At 45.8% G+C, this 24,793-nt stretch overlaps 1 protein-coding gene across 1 annotated transcript; it reads left to right on the top strand.

Annotated features, from left to right (window-relative positions):
• The first annotated feature begins 311 nt into the window (after positions 1-311).
• SPMIP4 (sperm microtubule inner protein 4) lies at positions 312-24,372 on the top strand. The gene is made up of 9 exons (XM_079948035.1): positions 312-427; positions 2,925-3,067; positions 11,437-11,598; positions 15,170-15,199; positions 16,559-16,668; positions 20,366-20,427; positions 21,179-21,344; positions 22,066-22,157; positions 23,458-24,372. The coding sequence occupies exons 2-9, from the start codon at positions 2,934-2,936 to the stop codon at positions 24,244-24,246; spliced, it is 1,545 nt and encodes a 514-aa protein (XP_079804161.1). The 5' UTR covers positions 312-427; positions 2,925-2,933; the 3' UTR covers positions 24,247-24,372.
• Positions 24,373-24,793: the final 421 nt, after the last annotated feature.

Raw genomic sequence — 24,793 nt, 5'->3', positions numbered from 1 at the left:
CCCTGTTCCCAGTGACTATGATCATTAGAATCTGTTTCATTCTGTCAAAACATAGAGAATACAAAACTAAGCACTGGTTTAATGAGAATGTGGCCGTCACTCTCAGATATCTCCCCCTTGTTTCAAGAAGTAGCATAAAAGGTTGCTTTTCAAAGCACAATTAGGTGAGGGTTTTCTTTTCCTTCGTTTAGCTAAACTTCCTTTAAGTACATTCGTGGTATTTTGGTTTCGGTATCAAGCGCTCTATTTCGCTTTTCCACATCCATTTTACCGAAATATAATGTGCCAAATTCAACAAGCTAATTTTCCATCAGAAACTGTGAAAGCAAACAATCAGGACAATCTCCTCTATTGTGATGTCAGATACCACTGACAGGACAGGGCAGGGAACTAGAACAATATACTGCACTGCCCTTAAACTAGAAAGGTAGGTTTGAGGCTCAAACTTCCACTTTTATGTCCGCTTCCATCTGTTTCCTCTCTTCTAGCCATCCTTATCTAACTTTCAACACTGCATGGGGTTGGGGAAAAGGCCTGGAGACTAATGGAAGCATCAAAGATGGATCTTCATCCATTCTGCGGGTAGAGGGTGGTATACAAATTTAACAAATGATAATAATAACTTTGAAAGTGGACATGGGTTGCACGATTCATGGGGTTGTGGTTGTTGATGGATGGCGTTGAGCAAGTTAGAGCATAAGACAAGCCTGCTGGATCAAGCCAAAGGCCCATCTAGTCCAGCTTCCTCCTCTTAGAGTGGTCAGCCTGATGGTCAATGGGGAGCTCGCAAGCAGGACCCAAGCACAAGAACACTCTCCCCCCTCTTGCGGTTTTCTGCAACTGGTATTCGGACAGTTTACCACCTTTGACTGTGGAGGCAGAGCAGGTTATTAGTTAATAGTCCAGAATGGGTGGCTGATGAGGGATAATGGCTAGGTTGATAGCTGGTGTCAGGCTGCAGGGACTCTGATCCTCCTCCCTCACAGCAGGCTGCCAGTACAGTGGTACCTCAGGTTAAGTACTTAATTCGTTCTGGAGGTCCGTACTTAACCTGAAACTGTTCTTAACCTGAAGCACCACTTTAGCTAATGGGGCCTCCTGCTGCTGCTGCACAATTTCCTGAAGCAAAGTTCTTAACCCGAGGTACTATTTCTGGGTTAGCGGAGTCTGTAAACTGAAGTGTATGTAACCTGAAGCGTATGTAACCCGAGGTACCACCGTAATGGAAAAAAACAAGAAGCTCTTACCAAGGTGTTTTATTCAATATTCACAGAGATAGACATAGGATGCAGTCTCTCAGATAATGGCGTTGCTCCGAGTAAAGTCCCGCCCCCTCCGTCTCTCCTATTATACATCATCCCTGCATCAGCTAATCTGTGTTTTTTTGCCTTCTGTTCTCCTACTCTCAATGCTCGCCAGGTCCTGTGAGGAGGAGGGGATCAGGAATGCTTTCCAAAGACACTGAATTTGTCAGCTGTCCCTCCCCTGGTTCTTCTTCCTCCTCCTCCTGCTCCTCTCCCAATATTTCCCAGCTTCTCCCCTCTGCAGCCTCTGAACTATGACCTTCTGCAAACCACTGTTGTGAATCTATACTGTCTCCCTCTTCTCTGGGAAGTGCGGGGGGGCAGTCCCCACCATTCCTCCTCAGTCCAGTCCCTGACAGCTGGGATGCTTTCTATGCCTTTGAATGAGGTACCCACTGGAGCACAGAGAAGGTGACCTACAACCACCCCTCCAGCTGGGAGGTGGAGGATGATGGGAACAGTTTGTATAAACATAGACTATTTGCCATTTGGGAGAAAGGGACACAGAAAGAAAACTGGTTTCTGGCTGAGGGCATATTGGAAGTACAAGGTATCTCTGTTTGGGAATCTGCTATGGGGTAGCGCATCTCTTGCCTTGGAAGAGGGCCTTTTTGCTTCTCCTTGTGCCAAACCTGTGGCCCTCCAGATGTTGTTGGACTTTGGCTTTCATTAGACCCAGTCAGCATGGTCAATGGGCAGGGATGATGGGAGGAATAATATAGCAACATTTGGAAGGTCACAGGCTTGCCATCCCTGCCTTATGCTCTGCTTGTATATTTCTTCCACTGAAATGTCATTTGAAGAAGTCAATAGGGATAGAACCAACTGTGGTCACATCCTGGCATTACATGTACCCATAGCACTGGTATATGGTGCATAACTTCTGGTGTAATCCAGCAGGCAAACGCACTCACAAAACTGCATGTATTTATCAAAAGTGGAACACAACAGAAACGTGTGATAGTTCTGTATGAATTTGCCAAAGTTCAATGCTAGATCACATTAGAGTGGAAGGCATGGTACAATTATATTTCTGCCATGAACTACATCTTAAGGGAAATCAAAGTAAGTGCTAGAGTTTATTGAATGGCTGCTAAGAAGAAACTGACTCATATTCTTCCCACATACCATTTGGTACAATACCCAGAAGTTGAAAGAGAATTTCCCCTCATACAAATAACTTTAATCCAGCATTCTCCAGATGTTACTGAACTCCAACTCCCATCAACCCCATCCAGCTTGGCTAGGGATGGCAGTTCTAAACATCTGGACTGCATCAGGTTGGAAAAGGCTGCTCTAGTCCTTTCCAACTTTTTTTAGGGACTTTGTTTTAATATGATACTGTGTCACTTTGAAAAAACAAAATTGGCTTCTTCTTTTCCAAAATCCCAAGTTTTCAATGTTTCTAGTTCATCATGAAATTCTTTGTCATGTCTATTTTGTCCAGACTCTCTCATTTTTATATTGCAATCTGAAAAGTGATCTCGTTCAGTAATGAAGTTGGCGCTGTTGCTAAGTCAATTCTAGTTACCTATTGAAACAGATTTTTTTCTGTTCAAACTAAGCAGAATGCTAGTTGCTTTGATCATGGACTTTTCTGTGTATAAATTTACTCTGTAGCTATTAAAGATGGAAATGCATACGGGTATGACCTATTACAATGATGCTCAAGATGGAACAGCCTTAGTAACAAAAACCTTGGAATCTGCGAATCACCTGACTCCACTGCATATTCCCCCGGGCCCACCTATATCACCAGAAAGGTAAGAAGTAGCTATTCACTCTATTTTTTTCCAATATCTCTATGTAGCTGAATTAGGTCTTATACAGTGGTACCTCTGGTTACGAACTTAATTTGTTCCGGAGGTCCATTCTTAACCTGAAACCATTCTTAACCTGAGGTACCACTTTAGCTAATGGGGCCTCCCACTGCCGCTGCCCCATGATTTCTGTCCTCATCCTGAGGTAAAGTTTTTAACCTGAGGTACTACTTCTGGGTTAGCGGAGTCTGTAACCCAAAGTGCTTGTGACCCGAGGTGTTTGTAACCTGAGGTACCACTGTAGTATGAATATACTCATTACGGCCACAGTGCTGTGTATTGGAATTAAGCCTCATTGACTTTGATGAGATTTAATTCTGAGTAAACACACATATAGGGACATGGGTGGCGCTGTGGTATAAACCACTGAGCCTGAGGCTTGCCAATCGGAAGGTCAGCGGTTCGAATCCCCACGACGGGGTGAGCTCCCGTTGCTCGGTCCCTGCTCCTGCCAACCTAGCAGTTCGAAAGCACGCAAAAAAGTGCAAGTAGATAAATAGGTACCACTCTGGCGGGAAGGTAAACGGCATTTCCATGTGCTGCTCTGATTTTGCCAGAAGCGGCTTAGTCATGCTGGCTGCATGACCCGGAAAAACTGTCTACAGACAAACGTCGGCTCCCTCGGCCAGTAAAGCAAGATGAGCGATGAAACCCCAGAGTCATTTGCAACTGGACTTAACTGTCAGGGGTCCTTTACCTTAAAACAACAACAACACATAGGACTGGGCTACACATTTTGCAAGTAGCAACCCATGAAATAGCAGAAATTGCATGCATGTCAGTTGATAGTTAACATGGACTGAGCAGGGACCAAACTAGTCATGATGTGAAATATGTCGGATGTCAGGGAACTGCCATCGGAAGGACAGGTGGTGAGAAGGCTTCAGGAGAATAGGAGAGCCTCTTCTTCAGCAGAAGAGGGAACCAGTAGGGGGAGTGCGGGAGCTCCAAAGGAAAGGGAGTCGGAGGGGAGGCTCTGGGATACTTCCAGTGAGAACAGCGAGGAGGTATCAGAACAGCCCTTAAGGACTCCCACCCCCCGCCGGAAACTGTCACGCAGGGAATCCAAGAGGCGCATGTCTGTGAAACAGCTTTTATGTTGGAAACGTTTCCGCAAACGTCCACTGTCAGATTCTACCAGCGACTGAGGGAGCCATGCTCAAGGGCTCCTCTCAAGGCAGGGTTTCACTACACTGAGTGAGCTCTGAGGGATCCAGCTTCAACGCACAAGCAGCTCATTATCCCACCACAGCAATCTGACAGTCCCTGAAAGCAGCTTGTGCAAAGAGAGGCATCATGAGCAACCCAGCCGGAGCCGGAGATGGGGGAGCAGCTGCAGCCGGTCCTAGCCTGGAAGAAAGGTACAGGATGTTGGAGGTACAGTTAGCTCTGCAAACGGCGAGGCTGGAGGAGAGGAGGGCTCATGATGCAGAAAAGGGGAAAGCCGCCCAGCTCTCGAGGAAAGTGCCAGGACTGGTGCAGAAGTTTGGGGGTGATCCCAGGAATTATCAAGCCTTCAGGACAGAGATGCAATATGCCCTCAATCTGCAGTTTGATGATTTTCCTGATGAGGATTCGAGGGTTGGTTTTGTGATTGGGCATCTCGAAGGCACGGCCCGAGATTGGGTGAGGCCACTAATGGCAGCCAATAATGAAGCCCTAAGGGACACAAGGAAGTTTTTTCGCGCCATGGATCTGATGTTTTCCAGCGAGATTGAGCAGGGAGTGGCGCGCAGGCAGTTAATGGCGTGTAAACAAGGGAACCGATCTGTCCGTGAGTACTGGACTGAGTTCACCATGTTGATCCATAAATTAGGATGGGATTTGTCAGCGGAACCGATACAAATGCTGTTCGAAGAAGGACTATCTTCGGCAGTGAAAGATGAACTTTCCCGGGGGCCCAGGGCGGAGTCTATGGACCTTCTGACTAAATCAGCGCTGGCCATAGGCTCACGCCAGGAGGCCAGAGCCTTGGAGAAGCGGGAAGGGAAAGGGGAGCGTTGGAGGGATTTCCGCATTCCAGAGATGCCAGAGCAGCCTTCTCTGCCAGCAGAGCCGATGGAAATCGGAACAGCGCGCGCGCGCGCAATTTCAAACCCCAGTGAAGGGCGGAAGAAGGAGGGAAAAGGCGCCAAGAAATGTTTTCTCTGCCAACAGCCAGGTCATTTTGCCAGAGTTTGTCCGCAAAGAAAGGAATGGCAAGGAATGGCGGGGGCTGTTGGGGAGGAGGGAGATGGAGCTAAGGAGCAAGTAAAAGCCAACGCCTGGCTGCCACCGACGGGGCACAGCAGCCAGGCCAAGGAACAGTAAATGTGCCCACGCCAGAACCTCCAAGACCAGCTCTTGTAATAGAGGTATTGCTGGAGCTGGCAAACGGACACCCACTAAAAGTGAAGGCGCTATTAGACTCAGGCAGCTCCTGCAACTTTATGAGTAAGGAGTTTGCAGCCGCCCATCAGATACAAACCATTCCTTTAAAAAATCCCCTGCAGGTGACCACGATTGATGGGAGGGCGCTGTTGGGGGGAGAAGTAGACCAGCAGACTGTCCCCATGACAATGAGGGTGGCAAGACACACGGAACGGATAGCGTTTAATATAGCCACGTTGGGAGGAGCGCCCATCATTTTGGGGATGAGCTGGCTAGCGCTGCATGATCCGCTTGTGGGATGGCATCAGAGAGTGGTTTCCTTTGGGTCAGCACATTGTATGGGACACTGCACAGAAAAAGGGGGCCAAGTAGGCACTCAGGCCACGTTAGCAAAGATAGAAGCAATGGAACAAGGTAGGGTACCACGACAATATGCAGATTTTGCCGACGTCTTCAGCGAAAGGGAAGCAGATAAACTACCCCCGCACAGACCCTTTGACTGCCAAATCAACTTACTTCCAGGAGCGCAATTGCCAGTGGGCAAGGTGTATGCAATGTCTGACAGAGAGATGCAGGAGCTAAGGGAGTTTATTGACAAAAACCTCAAGCGTGGGTTCATCAGGGAGTCACGAGCGGTGGGGGGTAGTCCAGTGTTCTTTGTAGACAAAAAAAACTCGGACAAACCGAGATTAATTGTGGATTTCAGGGCCCTAAACGCAGTGTCCGAACCCGTGAGCTTCCCTATGCCCAGAATCGATGACATTCTGACCCGGGTGAGAAAAGGGAAGATTTTTACCAAGCTGGACCTGAGGGGGGCGTATAACCTGATACGTATGAGAAAGGGAGATGAGTGGAAAACCACTATGTTCACCCCCTTGGGGGCATTTGAGTACTGCGTTATGCCTTTCGGCCTCCAGGCGGGTTCAGCAGTATTTCAATCATTCATGAATCACGTACTAGGACCATTGCTGTACAAGAACTGCGCTGCGTTCTTGGACGATGTACTGGTGTACTCAGAGGATGAAGAGCAGCATGTGCGAGATGTACGAGAAGTACTGAGCAAACTGCAAGAAAACCAGCTGTGGGTGAAACTGGAGAAGTGTCAGTTTCACACCAGGGAGGTGGAATTCCTTGGGTACCGGTTGTCGGACAAGGGGCTGGCCATGGATCCTAGCAAGGTGCAAGCGGTGCTGGAATGGAGGCCACCGAAAACTAAGAAAGATGTGCAGAGGTTTTTGGGGTTCGGAAACTTCTATCGGAAGTTCATCAAGAACTTCGCCCATTTAACAGCCCCCATCACGGATTGTCTCAGCAGTAAGAAGAAATTTGTCTGGACGGAAGAAGCGCAGCGAGCTTTCGAAAGTTTAAAGAGGGCGTTTGCTTCGGAAGAACAACTCTTACACGTGGATCTGCAGCAGCCGATGAGGGTGGAAACCGACGCGTCTGACAGAGCGGTGGGGGCCGTGCTTCTGCAGCCAGGAGAGAATACGTCGGAATGGAGGCCGTGTGCTTTCTTCTCGAGGAAATTGAACAAGTCTGAGAGGAATTATACAGTGTACGACAGAGAATTACTCGCTGTCCACGAAGCGTTCAAGAGATGGAGACACCTGTTGATTGGAGCGCAACACAAGGTTCAAGTGCGGACAGACCACAAAAATCTAGAATACTGGAGAACAGCCCGAGTGTTGAACCAGAGACAAGTAAGATGGGCGCAAGAGTTCTCCAAGTTCAATTTTGAGATTCGCTACGTGCCAGGAGCTGAGAATGTCAGGGCGGACGCTCTCTCCAGAAAACCTGAGTACTTGGAGGGGGAAGGAGGGGCGGAAGAAAGACATATCATCTCAGAGGACCACTGGGTTTGTGGGGCGGCATTGGTGGGGCAAAGAGAACTGGTAGAGGGTATTGAAAACGATGAATATGCCCAAGAGAAACTTAGGGAACTCAGGGAGACAGGTGAGAACGCAGGGGGGTTTGAGGAAAAGAACGGAAAACTATATTACAAAGGGGCGCTCTACATACCAGGTGGGGAACTAAGAGGGCGGGTGCTTAAGCAGTTGCATGACAGCCCCACGGCGGGGCACTTCGGGCAGCACAAAACCATGTGGTTGGTTACCAGGGAGTTTTGGTGGCCCAAGGTGCGGGAGGACGTGCGGGAGTATGTCAGGGGATGCGACAGGTGCCAAAGAGCAAAGGGAGAGAGGTTGGCGCCAGCGGGGTTATTAGAACCCTTACCCACCCCAGAAAGGCCATGGGAGATGGTATCCATAGACTTCATGACCGATCTACCGAGATCCAAAGGGAAAACCGCGGTCATGGTGGTGGTAGATCTACTAACTAAGATGTGCCACTTTATAGCTTGTTCACATGCAGTGACAGCGGAAGAAACCGCAAGGTTGTTTGTGGAGCACATTTTTAGGTTGCATGGCGCCCCCTTGAGGGTTTTGAGCGACAGAGGAAAACAATTTACTTCTAGGTTCTGGAGGAAACTAATGAGCATGTTGCACGTGGAGGTAAGTTTTTCCACCGCCAGGCACCCAGAAACAAATGGGCAAGCAGAAAGGGCAAACGGGGTTTTGCAACAATATCTGAGGTGTTATGTAAAGGACAGAGAAACTGATTGGGTGGACTGGTTACCTCTGGCAGAATTTGCCTACAACAACGCGGAGAACGTGTCCACAGGGATGAGTCCCTTTCTAGCCAATTATGGGTGTCATCCTCGGGCGTTTCCAGGAGAGGGCGGGGGAAGGTGGAGTGTACCTGCAGCGGAAAATTTTGTTGAAGAGATGGAAGCGATCCACCGTCAGCTCCAACTCAACTTAGAGAAAGCCAAAGAAGAATATAAGAAGCAAGCTGACAGAAATAGGAGGGAAGGCGAAACCATAAGGGTGGGTAACCGGGTGTGGCTATCCACCCAAGGACTGCCGTTCAAGGGAGGGTGTAAGAAATTGAGACCCAAACGGTTGGGACCCTTTGAGGTCATACAGCAGGTCAACCCAGTAGCATTCAAACTCCAATTGCCCAGTCACATGAAATTGCACCCAGTATTTCACAGGTCATTACTGTCGCCATACAGAGAGGGGTGTGAGTGGGGGGAACATGAGAGGGAGGTCACCCGGACACCCGTCATAGAAGAGAGAGAACGCAACATGGATGTGGCAGGGATCATTGATTCCAGGTGGAAGGGGAATCAGGTGGAATACTTGGTAGAATGGGAGGGGGAGGAAGAGTCAGAAAACGCATGGGTACCGGCAGAGGAAGTCAAAGACGAGATTTTAATAGAAACGTTTCATCGGCGTTTCCCAAGTAAACCACAACCAGTGGCAAGGTTTAGGAGGGAACACTTCGGGACTACAGATGAGGAAGGGGAATTTGAAGGGTTCCCAGAGTCGGGAGTGGAGGTGGAAACAGATTCCGACGAAGGAGAGGAAGAGGGGGGAAGAGGCGGTAGGCCGTGGTTAGAAGTGTTTGAATCCTCGGAGGATGAGGGAAGTTCCTTCCAGGGATTTCCGTCCTCGCCGCCAGTAAGAGAAGAGGCGGGGGGGTGAAGGGGGCCCTGGGGGGGAGGTGGATGTCAGGGAACTGCCATCGGAAGGACAGGTGGTGAGAAGGCTTCAGGAGAATAGGAGAGCCTCTTCTTCAGCAGAAGAGGGAACCAGTAGGGGGAGTGCGGGAGCTCCAAAGGAAAGGGAGTCGGAGGGGAGGCTCTGGGATACTTCCAGTGAGAACAGCGAGGAGGTATCAGAACAGCCCTTAAGGACTCCCACCCCCCGCCGGAAACTGTCACGCAGGGAATCCAGGAGGCGCATGTCTGTGAAACAGCTTTTATGTTGGAAACGTTTCCGCAAACGTCCACTGTCAGATTCTACCAGCGACTGAGGGAGCCATGCTCAAGGGCTCCTCTCAAGGCAGGGTTTCACTACACTGAGTGAGCTCTGAGGGATCCAGCTTCAACGCACAAGCAGCTCATTATCCCACCACATCTGCGTTTGTGCTAGTTCCTCTCAATGCAAATAGCAGCCTCAGATGAGTGATTTCCCCCAGGAATTTGGCAGGGAGGATATCTGACTTAGTCCAGCATCTCTGTGCCAATAGCATTCAATGAACCTTGTTGTATGGAATGTTAAAAGTAACCTTAAAAAGCACAGCCACAGCATAGATGTTTCAGTTTAAGGGTGCAAGAAACATGTTCTAATAACTCAAGAAGGGCTGTGAACTTTAGATTGATGTGAAGAACAAGCTGACTAGCCAGGAGTTTTGAAACAGGCTGATGTCATGGAAGAAAGGAGAAATTAAGGGTTTGAGGCTGCAGTCCTAACTCCACTTACCTGTGATTAAAACTGAATCAGTTCAATAGGGCTTACATCCAGGGCTTTTTTCCTAGAAAAGTGCCAGTGCTCACCATGATCCCCCCCCTTTTCTCTCTCTCTCTCCGTCTCTCCTGGTCCCCCCCCCCTTCTTCAACTTCTTCCCCACCACCACCTTTCCCTGTCTGCTCACACCCACTCAGGACAGCAGCACTGGCAACAGAGGCTGCTTTCTTCTCCCCTTCTCTCTCTCTCCCTCCCTTCCCAGCCCCACAGACATGGAAAGAGTGAGCAGAGATGAAAAGGAAGTGGTGCTTGGGCTCGCCTGGTCACTCGTGGTGCAGCGAGGCAGCGGCATAGCAGCACACCCAGGGGGAGAGCGTGCCCTACAGGGGCAGCCAAGTGGGAACGGTGTAACCCAGGGGTTGTCAACCTGGTCCCTACGGCCCACTAGTGGGCGCTTTAGGATTCTAGGTGGGCAGTAGGGGGTTCTATGGCACAAGCGGAATCCTCCTTCCATCAAGCACTGGTGGGCGGTAAGGAAATTTTACCATCAAGAAAGATGCATTAGTGGGAGGTAGGTATAAAAAGGTTGACTACCCCTGGTGTAACCTGTTGACTGGGAGCAGCAACTACAGCCCCAAACAAAGTCCTCCTTTTCCTCGCTGCCACTTACTCCATCTCCTGCTTTTTTCAATCCCCCTTTGAGTTATGCTTGCTAGCTTGCTCTCCTCACCCTCCATTTACCTTATCAAAAGATTGGGGGGGGGGTTGCTGATAACTGCGTACTATTGAGTACAGTGGTACCTCGGGTTACAGAAGCTTCAGGTTACAGATGCTTCAGGTTACAGATTCCGCTAACCCAGAAATAGTACCTCAGGTTGAGAACTTTGCTTCAGGATGAGAACAGAAATCATGCGGTGGCAGAGCGGCAGCAGCAAGAGGCCCCATTAGCTAAAGTGGTACCTCAGGTTAAGAACAGTTTCAGGTTAAGAATGGATCTCCAGAACGAATTAAGTTCTTAACCCGAGGTACCACTGTACTGCCAGGGAAAAAAGCCCTGCTTACCTCTGAGTATACATCAGGCATAGGCAAACTTGGCCCTCCAGATGTTTTGGGACTACAACTCCCATCATCCCTAGCAAACAGGACCAGTGGTCAGGGATGGTGGGAATTGTAGTCTCAAAACAACTGGAGAGCCGAGTTTGCCAATGCCTGGTATACATGGCTAGATTTGCACTGTTAGTCACTATGAGCTAGGTGTCCATGTGTCCTGCTTTATGACAGACAGTTCTCTGTTTGAAGGGCTGTCTGTTTCAAGTCTGATATACACAGAAAGGACTCTGAGAAGAAGGCGAGAGAGCCTTCAAGTTGACTCAGAGCCTGGGTCAGCAGTCAGAGCCTGGTCAGCAGTCATGCCCTCTATGGCAAGATGCATTGCATTTATATTTAAACAGCAGCAATTGCTTCCAAATGTGAACCAATGCAACTTAATCAGCATGTGCAATTGCTATGCAAATCTGTGTCCTCTTTTGCCCTCCGGTCTGTTAAGTGGCCATCCCAGCTATGAAGCCAGCTTCACTCAGGTAGAGTATCATTGCTGCAGCTGCTCTTTGGGAACACTTGATCTGATTTCAGATATGAAGAGCTAAGGGAAATATTCCAGCTGCGCAAGCCCATCGTGAAAGGAGAACAAGAATCTGAACCCCTGTTGCCAGAATCCCACAGAATCTATGAGCCACCTTACAAGTTTGATCAGGAACACCAGTACTATGGCAGTAACAGAGATGCCCCGCTAAGGTAGGCTATCTGCTTTCTCTCTGGATGGTTGGATATTGGTGTTTAAATCCAGAAGCCAATTCAGAAATGCTGGTGTCTCTCGGAAGGCCAAAAACTGATGAGGACTAAACCTGGAAGAATATTTATTTTATAAAAACATTCCCTCCATCCTATGGTCAAAAGAGACTGCCCAATGTGAACAGAGAGCTTTTATGATCTATGATACACTAAGCTCACGTTTAAAATACCTGCAGCGTTCAAGAATGAGGCATTGGTGTCTACATCCTGAAATTCTGCAGTTTTCAGATCACTACGTTAACAAGTATGTCATTATTCTGGCAATAGTGCCATAGCAAAGGGCACTCCTATATACCTTGTGTGGCTTTGCATTTAGGTTGGTTGAATGGGTTTTTATTCAGCATCACTAAGATACACAGGTATCTTCATCACAAGTCAGGTCACATATATCCTCAGATTAAAACCACAAATTGTATTGTGACCCCTTTAAAGACAACTGTATTATAAAATGGGCTTTTGTGGACTGGATTCCGTGTCAGTTCATAAAGGCTTGTGTGTTAAAAATGAACTGCTTTGGCTTCCATTCTTATTGGTATGGAGGAAGGTTAGACAACTTTGGCTATTTGATAAGCTTTCGTTCTGATTTGTTTCTGGGGAGGTTAGATGACAGAATTCCACTTGAAAATAATGGCAGTCTAGAAGCACCCTTTGTTATATTTGCAGCAACAGGTTAACATGGTTGTCTCTCAAGATGTTGTTCCCAGCTAAGATCAGACTGTCTTTAAATAGCACATGGAGCTCGAGTGCTGTTGTGGTTGTGCCTTTAGATTTTGATGCAGGGTCTCAGTCCTTGCAGAGAGCTAGCGGTTAAGTTAATAACTGAAGAAAAGGTTCTCTCATTGCCCATATGAAAACTTAGCTGGCTGACAGAAACTTGAGCATTGTGGGATTAGAACTGCAGAACTATAGTTTTGCCACCTGATGGCACCAAAACACAAAAAGTGATTGCTGCACGTTTCAGAACTGGAATAAACATAATTATTTGTTTGAATGCCTGTTTCATTCAGAAAGAAACACAGTTGCATTATCAGCATAATGAAAAAATTAGGATACATTCCAAGAGCAACTATTGCAGCCCACATGAGTTCCTTTTTAAAAAATGTATCTATTTGCATTTATACTAATCCAAGGATATACAAAGTTTCATTCCCAGTACAAATTATCTTTTATAATACACCAGAATAAAATAAATACTTTAAAAATCTAATCTAAAAAGGAACAGAAGGGAACAGAAGGGAAAAGAAGGGAAAAGGAAAAGAAAGAGGGGAGGAGATAAAATGACTTCCGATTTTCTGTCCTTCAGCTAAATAGAGTATTCACTCATTAACATCCACCTGTTCTATTTTTTATAACCCAATATTTTTTCAGTCTTCAAATCCAGATATTACAATGAGTCCACTTGGGATCCTGAGCTATGCCCCTCTCCTATTAGGTGTTGATGTAGGGAAAGAGTGGTTCCTCATTTTAAAACATACTTCCTTCCTGTGCAGTGTTTGTAACGTTTGTGGTTATGTCTGGAAACCATGTCAGAAAACCAGCCTCCAGAAATCTGGAAAGAAGAGACTAGATAGATTAAACCTGCTCTACACATTCAGCAAAGTGGTTTGTTTAGAACTGCACCCCTTCATAAAATTGCGCATCTTGCAAGTAAAAACCCTAGCACATCTGGAAGAAAGGATTGTCTAGCTGGGACCATTCCATGTTGCCCTACCTTTCTACTTGCAAAGATTCCATATGCAGGTAGGTTCTGTACATGTGGGCAACCGTGGGTCAAAGACATTCTTCATTATTTGTTTTATTGCCCATTATACACGGAGCTTGGAGATGGTTTCTAAATCCCCTGTTTGTTCAAGAAAGCAGTCTCTCCTCAGCAGAGAGAGTTCTGTGATTGTTGAGTAACTCTAACACCCGTGAGGCTAATAAAGTCACCCTTTTTGAACTAGCAGCAAGAAAGATTAGGAAGAAGGAATTGGACAAAATAACAGTAAATTGTACGGAAGATTCTCCCTATTCACAGTCTTGCTTGCAACACATGGTTCTGTTTGTTCAAATAGAGGTTTTGCTTTATATTTTATATTGCCTGTGTTATATGGTTTTGTCAGGTCCTTTGGCTAGCACAATAAATTTACTGAACAGAACTGAACTACTTCCAGTGAGTTGTTTATGTGCGGGGAGGGTTAAAAGATGTGATCTACCACCTGCAGTTTGAAATGGCACAGCCTCTTTTAGCACCTCAGAAGTCTACCACCTCATTTTACTGCACACATGCAAGCCTTGCTCCCTATAATTTTTGGTTGCTGCTCCTGCTGTTATTAATTTTATTTTAAAAGTGCCCTTCAGCCCATAGGATCCCAGGGCAGTGGACAAAAATAATCAAATAGAAGTTACCTGCTAGAAGTGCAGCAACAAAACTGCTAGCACATTTGCAAAGCTAAGCAGGGTCTGGTCTGGTTTCAAATTGGATGGGGGACTGCATGTTGAGATTCCTGCCTTGCAGGGGGTTGGACTAGATGACCCTTAGTATCCCATCCATACAATACAGTGGTAACTCAGGTTAAGTACTTAATTCGTTCTGGAGGTCCATACTTAACCTGAAACTGTTCTTAACCTGAAGCACCACTTTAGCTAATGGGGCCTCCTGCTGCTGCCGTGCTGCCAGAGCCTGATTTCTGTTCTCATCCTGAAGCAAAGTTCTTAACCTGAAGCACTATTTCTGGGTTAGCGGAGTATGTAACCTGAAGCGTATGTAACCCGAGGTACCACTGTACAAAATACACTGTTTATTAGCAGAATAATTATCAAAATCAATAAACCACTGACGTAAATATTTTACAACTATGAATAATTCAGCACAGTGCAGACAAAATACTAACTGATGGATTCCAAATAACATTTGTCTCCCAAAGTAGATCCATCCAAGCAGGTTCTCCTCATTTGACGCCTAACAATGCAAAGTGCTGCTGTTTGCATCATGTTACAATCCATGTCCAAAACGTGAAGGACATTTTATCATCATCTTCATCTTCATCAACTGAATTTATATATCCCCTATACCCAAAGGTGCCAGGGTGGTTCACAGAATAAAATCAAAATATAAAACCACAAAATACATAATCAAAATAAAAACAACAACCCAATAACCCCCCCCCAAAAAAAAACACCACACCCCACTATTTAAAAGGGCATAGGATGTCAATCAAATCAACCAAAGGCCTGATTAAACAGGAACGTTTTTGCCTGGCACCTAAAAGTGTATAATGAAGGCACCAGGCGAACTTCCCTGGGGAGAAGATTCCACAGACAGGGAGCCACTGCAGAGAAGGCCCGTTCTCATGTTGCTACCCTCCAGACCTCTCCAGACTGATGGGTGAAATTTACAAAGCTTAGAGTATATCCTAAAGCCATTTGGCCAGATTCAGCTGCAGCAATCACAATAGTCCAATTACAATTGCCTTTTGGAAGTATAGGGTATCCTATACACTGATGTAACTGGCTGACCTCTCTCTTATTACAGACTTCCTGACTTGCCAGAAAATTCAGAGGAGTAAGTATAGTTAACTTACGTCTGTGTTAAAATCTGTGTGTTTTTTATTCAGATAACAGAAAAAGTGTGACTGACATATTTATCCATTTCCCAGCCAAACTGGCTTCTAAAGCAGCTTACAGTTCAAAATGTACAATATATTAGGACTATGTGGAGGAGTTTGTGGCTTCTAATTCCTGGCAATTGATGCCACAGTCCAGGTTCCCAGCTCTTCCCCCTGGGGCGACAGAAAAAGCTGAAGATGACCACAAAGGCTTGCTGATGACGAAGACACTGCCCTTCCCTTTGGTTTATTGTTAAATTAGTTTCTGTATAATTTATTGGCTAGAAAACAATGGCCCAAGCTCTCCACTGGACCTCATTCCAGAATTCTGCATTACCCTTCCTGAAGTGCAAAAAAAGTTAAGAAAGAAAACAAGTGTGTGCATTTAGCACTCCAGGTGCAGAGAAGGGCAGGTGTGGGGTCATCTTCCTTGGAAAAGGGAAAGAATTCATGCTGAGTAATGATAATAATTTACTGCTTGTACCCCAGCCGCTCTGGGCAGCTTCCAACAGAACACCAAACATCGAAAGCTTCCCGAAAGAGGGCTGCCTTCAGATATCTACAAAAAGTCATATTATTGTTTATTTCCTTGACATTTGATGGGAGGGCGTTCCACGGGGGAGGGGGGACTACCAAGAAGGCCCTCTGCCTGGTTCCCTGTAACTTCAATTCTTGCAATGAGGGAACCACCAGGAGGAACTGGACCTCAATGTCCGGGCTGAACAATGGGGATGGAGACGCTTCTTCAGATGTCCAGGGCCAAAACAGTTTAGGGCTTTAAAGGTCAACACCAACACTTTGAATTAAACTCAGAAACGTACTGGGAGCCAACATAGATCCTTTGGGACAGGTGTTATATGGTCCCAGTAGCCACTCTCAGTCACCAGTCTAGCAGCCGCATTCTGGATTAATTGTAGTTTCCAAGTCACCTTTGAAGGTAGCCCCATGTAGAGAGCATTGCAGTAGCCAAGCAGGAGATAACCAGAGCATCTACCACTCTGGTGAGGCAGTAGGGATGCCCTTCCCCCCCCCCATGCCTTTGACTCATTCTTAGGACTTCTTCTTCTTCTTTTTAATACTGTTAGTAAAATCTGGGTGAAATGTGTTGCTGTAGCCTGTAGTTGAATCCCTCGACTGAACCCAGGGCATTCCTGTCGGCAGGTATGGAACAGCTTGTAGAGAAGTCAAGGTAAAGGTATGGGGCAAAATTCAGGAACTGTATTTCTTCATCTGAAATCCATTCCAAGCAACCGAAGCCCATCATAACCATACAATGTTCTTTGTCCCTGTCAAAAACTTTCTGCTGTATTTGATAGATATGAGAAGTATCTAAGGCACAAGTCGCCAGCCAATCCAGAGACCCATCTTGTGGCCGGCCGTCATCGGCCACTTCATCCTTACGTCCACAATAACATCGACATCACAGGTAAAGCATTATTCATTTGTGCCTGTGTGCGGTTTTGGTTTAAGTCTTCTCATGTCTTTTTCTCATGTCGTACCTATGGGACCGCCTCTCCCGGTATGCCCCACGGAGAGCCTCAAGGTCCATAAATAGCAACACCCTAGTGGTCCCGGGCCCTAAGGAAGTTAGATTAGCTTCAACCAGAGCCAGGGCCTTTTCAACTCTGGCTCTGGCCTGGTGCAACGCTCTGCCTCATGAGACCAGGGCCCTGCAGGATCTGATTTCTTTCCACAGGGCCTGTAAGGCAGAGTTGTTCCGCCTGGCCTTTGGGTTGGAGCCAATTTGATTCCCTCCCCATCTTTCTTTTTTCTCTTTCCTTTCTCCTCCTGTGACGAGGCTGCATTTTAATATTTTAATGTTTCAATATTTTAATGTTGTATTTTAATCTTGTTTTTAAGTTGTATTCATTCAACTTGTTTTTATTATTGCTTGTTAGCCGCCCTGAGCCCGGCGTTGGCTGGGGAGGGCGGGGTATAAATAAAAATATTATTATTATTATTATTTTATCAGCTAGAGAAACTTAATTTAAAAACCTGCTCTTAGGATAGCTGTAAAGAAGAAGTGTGCAACCAGGGACCCTCCAGATGATGCTGAACGAGCAATCTTAGCCAATGGCTCAGGGGTGATGGGAGCTGTAGTTTAGCATCTGGAACACTAAATGTTCCCCATGCCTGTTGAAGATCATATTCTCAACTGTATAAGCTAGCAGACCTCTCTATTTAGAAGCTTTAAGGCAGTTCTGTGCATTATCTTGGGGGAAGAGGGGGAGCAGCAATATTTCCATATAATTGGAGGGTAGGAGTCAAACTAATGGCTTCAAATTACAAGAAAGATGATTCTGACTAAGCTTCAGGAAGAACTTTCTGACAGCAAGAGCTGTTCAGCAGTGGAACGGACTCCCACAAGAGGTGGCGGACTCTCCTTCCTTGGAAGTTTTTAAGCAGAGGTTGGATGGCCACCAGTCATGTATGATCTAGTTAAGATTCCTGCAGTGCAGAAGGTTGGACTAGATCAGGGGTCAGCAAACTACGGCCCCCGAGCCAGATCAGGCCCGCCTGGGTCCTAAATCCGGCCTGAGAACCTGCCATGAAGAGTTATGCCTGCCCTTCCCCCGCCCCATTCTTCCCAGTGTGCCTAGGAATTCATTCATATATATTTTTCAAAATATAGTCCGGCCCCCCACAAGGTGTGCGGGACAGCGGACCGGCCCCCTGCTGAAAAAGTTTGCTGACCCCTGGACTAGATGTCCCTTGGGATCTCTTCCAACTCTACCATTCTGTGATTCTATTATTTGTTATGCTACCTTTTCCCAAAAGCAAAGGTATGACATACCTGGTATGTGGAGGAAACATTGACCATCTCTGTATTCAGGGCTTGTCCATCTCCCCCTTGTCTGCACACTTCTGTCCAAATGCTAAATATCTTCTGACTCCGAGATCCATGTAAGGCACAAAACTGTTTTGGAATCAATGGAAATCTGCTGGTGAAAAAACCATCAGACTCAAATCTACTGAGTCACAGGAGGCTAAGCCACAGACTCAATCCTGATGGCTGAACCTTGACTTTTGAATTCAAGCTCTGTATAGGTGCTCATAACATAATGGGTTTATTGGCAGGGTTCCACAGAGTTCCTGCTGGGGCTTTTAACTGGGGCCTGCAGCAGGGTTTCTCCTGTTCCAAGGAAATGCGGCAGGGAGATCCTGGAGATTAGGCTGTAATGTAGTGACATTATCAAGCCTCCTTCATCTGGCCAGTCCTGCTTTTGTTACTTTATACATCTGTCCATGCAATACAAATATATGCCACTGAAAGCAAGGCCTTTACAGCTGTGGCCCCAATATCTTCTAAAACTGAGGGATTGTTCTTCTCAGCCTGATTTTTCAGACAAGCCATCCCTTCTTTATCTATCTATTGGGGTTTGCCCCTTACGATGCTTTCAACTGGCCAAGACACACACGTTTCTTTATTTATTAAATTTATATAATGCCCATCATCCCAAGATCTCAGGGTGGTTAACAAGATAAAATATAAAGCAAAAGCACAAATAAATAGTTAAAACAAAAACAACAAAACAATAACCCCTCCTTCTGCAAACACATTTAAAAGGTTGTAGAATATTAATCAGCCAATGTTTTCACCTGGTGCCTAAAGATGTATAATGAAGGTAGGGGGATGCAGGCGGCTCTGTGGTCTAAACCACTGAGCCTCTTGGGCTTGCCAATCAGAAGGTCAGCAGTTCAAATCCCTGCAATGGGGTGACCTCCCATTGCTCTGTCCCAGCTCCTGCCAACCTAGCCGTTCGAAAGCACGCCAGTGCAAGTAGATAAATAGGTACCACTGTGGCGGGAAAGTAAACGGCATCTCCGTGCGCTGTGGTTTCTGTCATGGTGTTCCATTGCGCCAAAAGCGGTTTAGTCATGCTGGTCACATGGCCCCCAAAGCTGTCTGTGGACAAACGCCAGCTCCCTTGGCCTGAAGCGAGATGAGTACTGCACCCCATAGTTGCCTTTGACTGTACTTAATCGTCCAGGGGTCCTTTATCTTTACGTTATAATGAAGGTGCTGGATGAACCTCCTTGGGGAGAGCACACCACAATGTATATGCATGTTTATTTTTATTATTCCAGTTTTAATTTTTCTCCTTTCCCCCCAAATCACTTTGAATGCATTGAAAAAGTAGCATAACATCTTTTAAATAAATGAATGAATGAATGACCATACTGCGCATTCAGACTTCTATAAACGTGTTGGCAATAACGCAAAACGGATTACAGGCAAAGGGAAGTAATGTAAGAGGAAAACCTCATGAGACTACTACAGTCACAGAACATTTGTCCAGTTTAAATGCACACAGTGTTAAGAAGCTTTAATCATTGGGAAGTAATGGCATTAAGCAACAGGTCAAGTTGAGTTAAGGAGCTGTTATCTCCAACCACCCATCACCACAACGCTGAATACGAATGCTGAAGCACATTGTGGGGTCTTTGCCTAGTAAACAAAAGAGACTTGTAAGACATTATTGTACAATAGTGTGATTAGCATTCCTCCTTCTAAACTTTCTCTTGTCTGCCCATACTTCATTCTAGACTGGCCCTAAGCAGTACAAAGATGGAAAGATGTGTGGTTCTATTTTTGTTTTGCAAGGGACCATGAGAGGACAAGTTCTATTCCAAGCAAAGCTTATCAGGTTAAGAATTATGGCCTTCTCTAAGGAATTCTTCAGCTGAGTTCCTTCTTTGCATTCAGGCGCTGGCAGCAAAATTGTGACTGTACATCAAGAGTGTGTACCATACATTTAAAACACACACCATCACCACCAACCCGAAAAGAAACCTGGGAACTTTAGTTGACCCTCCACAGAGCACCCTTAACAAACTACTGTGCCCAAGATTGTGCTTTTACTGTATGGTGTGTACTCAGCCAATTTTGCCCCTCTTCCACAAACATTGTTAAAAAGTGCTCTGCGAAAGATAGTAGTCTTCTGCCTTCTGCCCAACCGGGACACACGCCAAGACATCCTGGTAGATCTCTGATTTGCAGTGAATGAGGAAGCATTTCTTGACTATAGCAAAGTAGCTTCCCCCTTCCAAGTCCGATTCTTCTTCTTACCTGAGCTGCTTGAATTTCATATTATTCAATCAAGTATTTTTGAATTTTAAAGGTGGCCCCGAAAGAGATGAAAGAGCCGGCGAACCTTTAGACAGACGGCTTGGATACTTTCCTGTAGGTAATCACAACTATGGTTGGGGATGTTAACATTAGAGGGAGGGCTACAGCTCAGCAATCAAAAAGAACCAGGTTCAATTCCTGGTTATCTCCATCTTTTAAAAAATATATATATTTAAAGCTCAAGTAACAAAGAGGTCTTGGAGACAGCTCTGGCAGAGTAGACCAGCCTTTGCCAGCCAGCTTCATGGACTATAACATTATTGTTGTTGCTATTTCTTAACTGCCTTCCACATATATGTCTCGAGATGATGCACAAATTAAAAATGACCTTTTTAAAAAAGTTTAAAACAGAACAATGAGAGGAAATTATTATTTTTTAATCATACAAAGTAGACACACCCATGGCAGAGGCAATGCCTTCTTTGAATGGAGGAGGGGGGTGGCAGAAGGTGTGTAGAAAATATCCCACAGTACTAAGGTAGCATTCATATTAATGGCTCCATCCTCTTTGCCTCTGGTCCTGACCTCCACTAGCACATGGCCTCCAGAAGGTTGCTCAAAAGGGAATGTGGCCTTCAAGCTGAACACAGCTCCCCATCCCTGCGCCCTAGACTCTTATCTGGAAAGTGCATCCAAACTTTTACCATCCTCATTCATTTGCTCCCAATTAGACAGATTTCTAAAACCACGTTTTAAACCCTGACAGTTTCAGTTTTGAAAGTTGTGTCCTTCCTACCCTCTCAGCAAACACTTGCACGGTTCAAGTAGGAGAATTTAACATGCCTGTTCTACTTTTTATTGTCAGAATGGCGATGAAAATGGTCAGGCAGGCGACCCAAATGCTTCCCCAAAGGGGGGCCGCAAGAAGACTTCCAAACCCCCGGAGCTTGACATTTCATTCAGAGCCGCCAACATGCTGGAAAATGTCAAAAAGGCCCTCTGGTTGTCGACTTACAAGCGTGACTACACAGGTACACACCTTTTAAACGTGAAAGATTAAGGCTGGAACACAAAATACCCAAGATAAATCATCTTGAGACTTGCTGTTCATTTTCCAAAATATTATGATGAGGGGAGGTTTTTTTTGGGGGGACAGTCTTGATGATACCTGGGGTCCCAATACTTGGGACCTGTACCTGTAAGGCTGGAATGTATACGAGGGAACCTGCAGAATGGGTCAAACTTATCATGGTAATGGCGTTAGTGAAGCCTTCGTGAGCATCTCAAAGAACGAGCTAAGTGATGCTACTCTCCAGGAAAGGGTGCCATAGGCATCTTCCCCACTCCCTTCACCTGACTAAAGGCCACATGATCCTAGGTAGAAGAACAATGCCCAAAATTGGTATATCTGTGAGGTGGGAGCTGGATGTTGAAGCTGCAGGCACAGAGACATGACTTTGTGTCTCCCCTGGAAGCTTAAAGGGGAAGCAAAAACTACAGGGGTAGGTGTTGTTGCTGTGAGCCGCTCCATCCTATGCTTGGGATATATGTGTGTGTAAATAAAACCATTTATCCTGGAGACACCACCATCTCCATTGGCTTTCATTCCAAGGAAACTAAATCCTGGGTTAAGCACAGGTACCCCTGGAGTCTCTACCAGCTTGGAGACTGGGGTAACACATAACAATATTATTGCATACCACATATTACATATTAACTTCCTAAACTGATGTCAACATTGTCTTGCTTAAGGTAAAGGTTCTATGAACCCCTTGCTGCTGGATGACCATGATCCCAAGATGATTGGCAGAGCAACTGGAGAACTGGGCATGGATGTTGAACTCGTAAGTATGGCAACTAGGACCTTTCAAGCTGATCGTTCCCTTCCATTTCTGATGTTCAGGCTGTGAGTGCCATTGATGATGTAGCCCAAAGGGCAGCACCCACCCACAGCACCCAAGAGGGAGATATCAAGCTGGGAGGTGGGCTCGGTGGTTGCAGAAATGCAAAAACAAACAGACGTGTCTCTAAGGGAAGGGGGAAACCACAAAGCAGCCCAATGAGAAGTGAGCATGCTCAGTTTCATAGAACAGCCAGCTGACTGTCCTAGAAAACCAGTTGGGAAGGAGAATGGAATGGAGAGGCTGGAATTCTGAACAGCGACACTCCATGCTGCAACCTTATTGTTGCAAGGCACACTTTTTCTATGCATTAGCTTTGTTCGTGATGAGACACGTTTTATTGATCTGTGGTGATGAAATGTCTTCATTAAAGCTTTTCTTTAATGGAGTGGAACAAATAAAATGTTATTACTAATAATAATGGAAATAAACGGTAAAAAAAGGTAATACCCTGGGCATAGCTGTCACCTTGCAATGCCTAGAGTGGCTTTTAATCTTGCAATGAAGTTGGGATCTTTTCAGCACCAGGTTAAGACTTTCCTCTTTGATAGGGCTGGGCGACATGTCACTATATCGTCCAAAACCAGTATGAAGCCCATATTGTGGTATCGGCTTCATACTTTTTGACCTGGCAATATATCATGAATCTTGATGTGAGTTTGAGTGTGCTATGCAAAAAATCGCAATGTGGGAAAAACCGTGAACCCAGACAATGCCTTTATACATAGCTCCATCCTTATTTCAGACATCACGATATATCAATATGTCGCAATGTTTAGCTGGTGATATATCACGCTGTTGAAAACCAAATATCGCCTAGCCCTGTTCTTTGAACACACATTTTTAAAGGGTTACATCTGTCCTCCAGTCTGTTTGTTCATTTCATAGATGTTGTCTTTTGGTTTCTTGTATTCTCTTGTTGCTGATATTATCATACACTGCCCTGGAATTTGCTTGCACGAAGGACAATTTATTTAAATATTAAATCATCAAGCAAATGATATACAGTATCTAGTTTGGTCCTATAACAGAAATGGGGTATTTCTGGCATGGCAGATACTGCTGGACTACAACTCCCATCACCCCTGACCATTGGCCATGCTGGCTGGGGCTGATGGGAGCTGGGAATCTAACTGCATCTGGAGGGCCAAAAGTTCCCCATTGCTGCTCTAAGAGTTGTCTTTAGAGAACATCACTGTAAACTGAAAGGGTAGCTATCAATCCCAAGCTATCTGTTTTTCAGAGAGAATCATTTCCGTCAGCTGAGACTCAAGTAAGACCCTTAGAAGGACGTATTGCTCGCGCACTTCAAGGCAAACCAATTCGCCCCTATGACCCTCAGCAGCAGGATCCTGGCTATATTTGTGAACACCCACCTCAATGGACAGGCGAGTCACTCATACGCAAATGTTTAGATGCGGTGCAGAGCAGCAGTAGGCAAATGCCTCCGGAAACAGACAGCGGAGCAAAAAAGAGAATTGAAGACTTCCAACAAAATCAGATCGATCGTCCGGTAGGTAACCCAAGAGAAAGCATGAAACATACAAAACTTCCGTGGAGCAGGTTTCAGAAAATTACAGATACTTGGAAGACGGAGAAGTTGTATCAAAGGCAGCTTGCTGTCCCCCCCGAACCAGAGATTGTTGTGAAGCCCGCTGAATCCATTCGCTACGAAGATCTGCCCCCCTCCCGCTTAAGCAATTACATTGTGTGGCACCATCCCATCAGCCTCTCTAAACCAGGCCCAACGGAGGTGAGCTTTGAAACCTGTGAAGACATCCCAGGTGTTCAATGTGTTCCTAATGTGTTCCCAGGGATCGAAAGCAGGTCCAGTTTCCCAGAATGGATTCCTAACCGCGGGATAGCTCGGCCTCAGACAAAATTAAACGATATGCAGTATTGTTTTAGGAAGGGTGAAGCCATCAAGCGCCTGAGTGATCTAACTAGAGGAGGAATAAGGGACCTGAGGGATCACGACAGGAAAGGCAGAAGGCACAAATTCTACGGCGTGAATGCCTATCACTATAACTGACACATGTCCTCACCCTTTCAAAAAAAAAAGTGAAAGGGAAGGGCGAAAATAATCTCAGCCGATTTCTCCAGTTGCGGCTTCTGAGTTGGCTTGCTGTGCTTTATAAAACACTCTCCTAGTTTTTCAGTTTTTTGCGTGAAGTACTGATTCAGTGTCGTCCAAAGGCAGGTTGAGGCAGCTCTGAAGGGGGTTGGGATGAATCAAATGAGAACAAGACATAAAGCCTCTTCGCACCTAGGGCCACACCTGCTAGCCATGCCTCTAATATTATGAGGTACAGTGGTACCTTGGTTCTCAAATTTAATCCGTTCCGGAAGTCCTTTCCAAAACCAAAGCATTCCAAAACCAAGGCACGCTTTCCCATAGAAAGTAATGCAAAATGGATTAATCCGTTGCAGACTTCTGAAAACAACCCCTAAAACAGCAATTTAACATGAATTTTACTATCTAACGAGACCATTGATCCATAAAATGAAAGCAATAATCAATGTACTATACTATAAAATAAATACGACAGTATTGCAGATGATAACAATTTTTTTTTTCT

Source organism: Podarcis cretensis (genome assembly GCF_951804945.1).
Source record: "Podarcis cretensis genome assembly, chromosome: 12".
NCBI lineage: Eukaryota > Metazoa > Chordata > Lepidosauria > Squamata > Lacertidae > Podarcis > Podarcis cretensis.
Note: the sequence above shows the minus strand (reverse complement) of the source record. Positions and strands in the feature narration are given on the sequence as shown.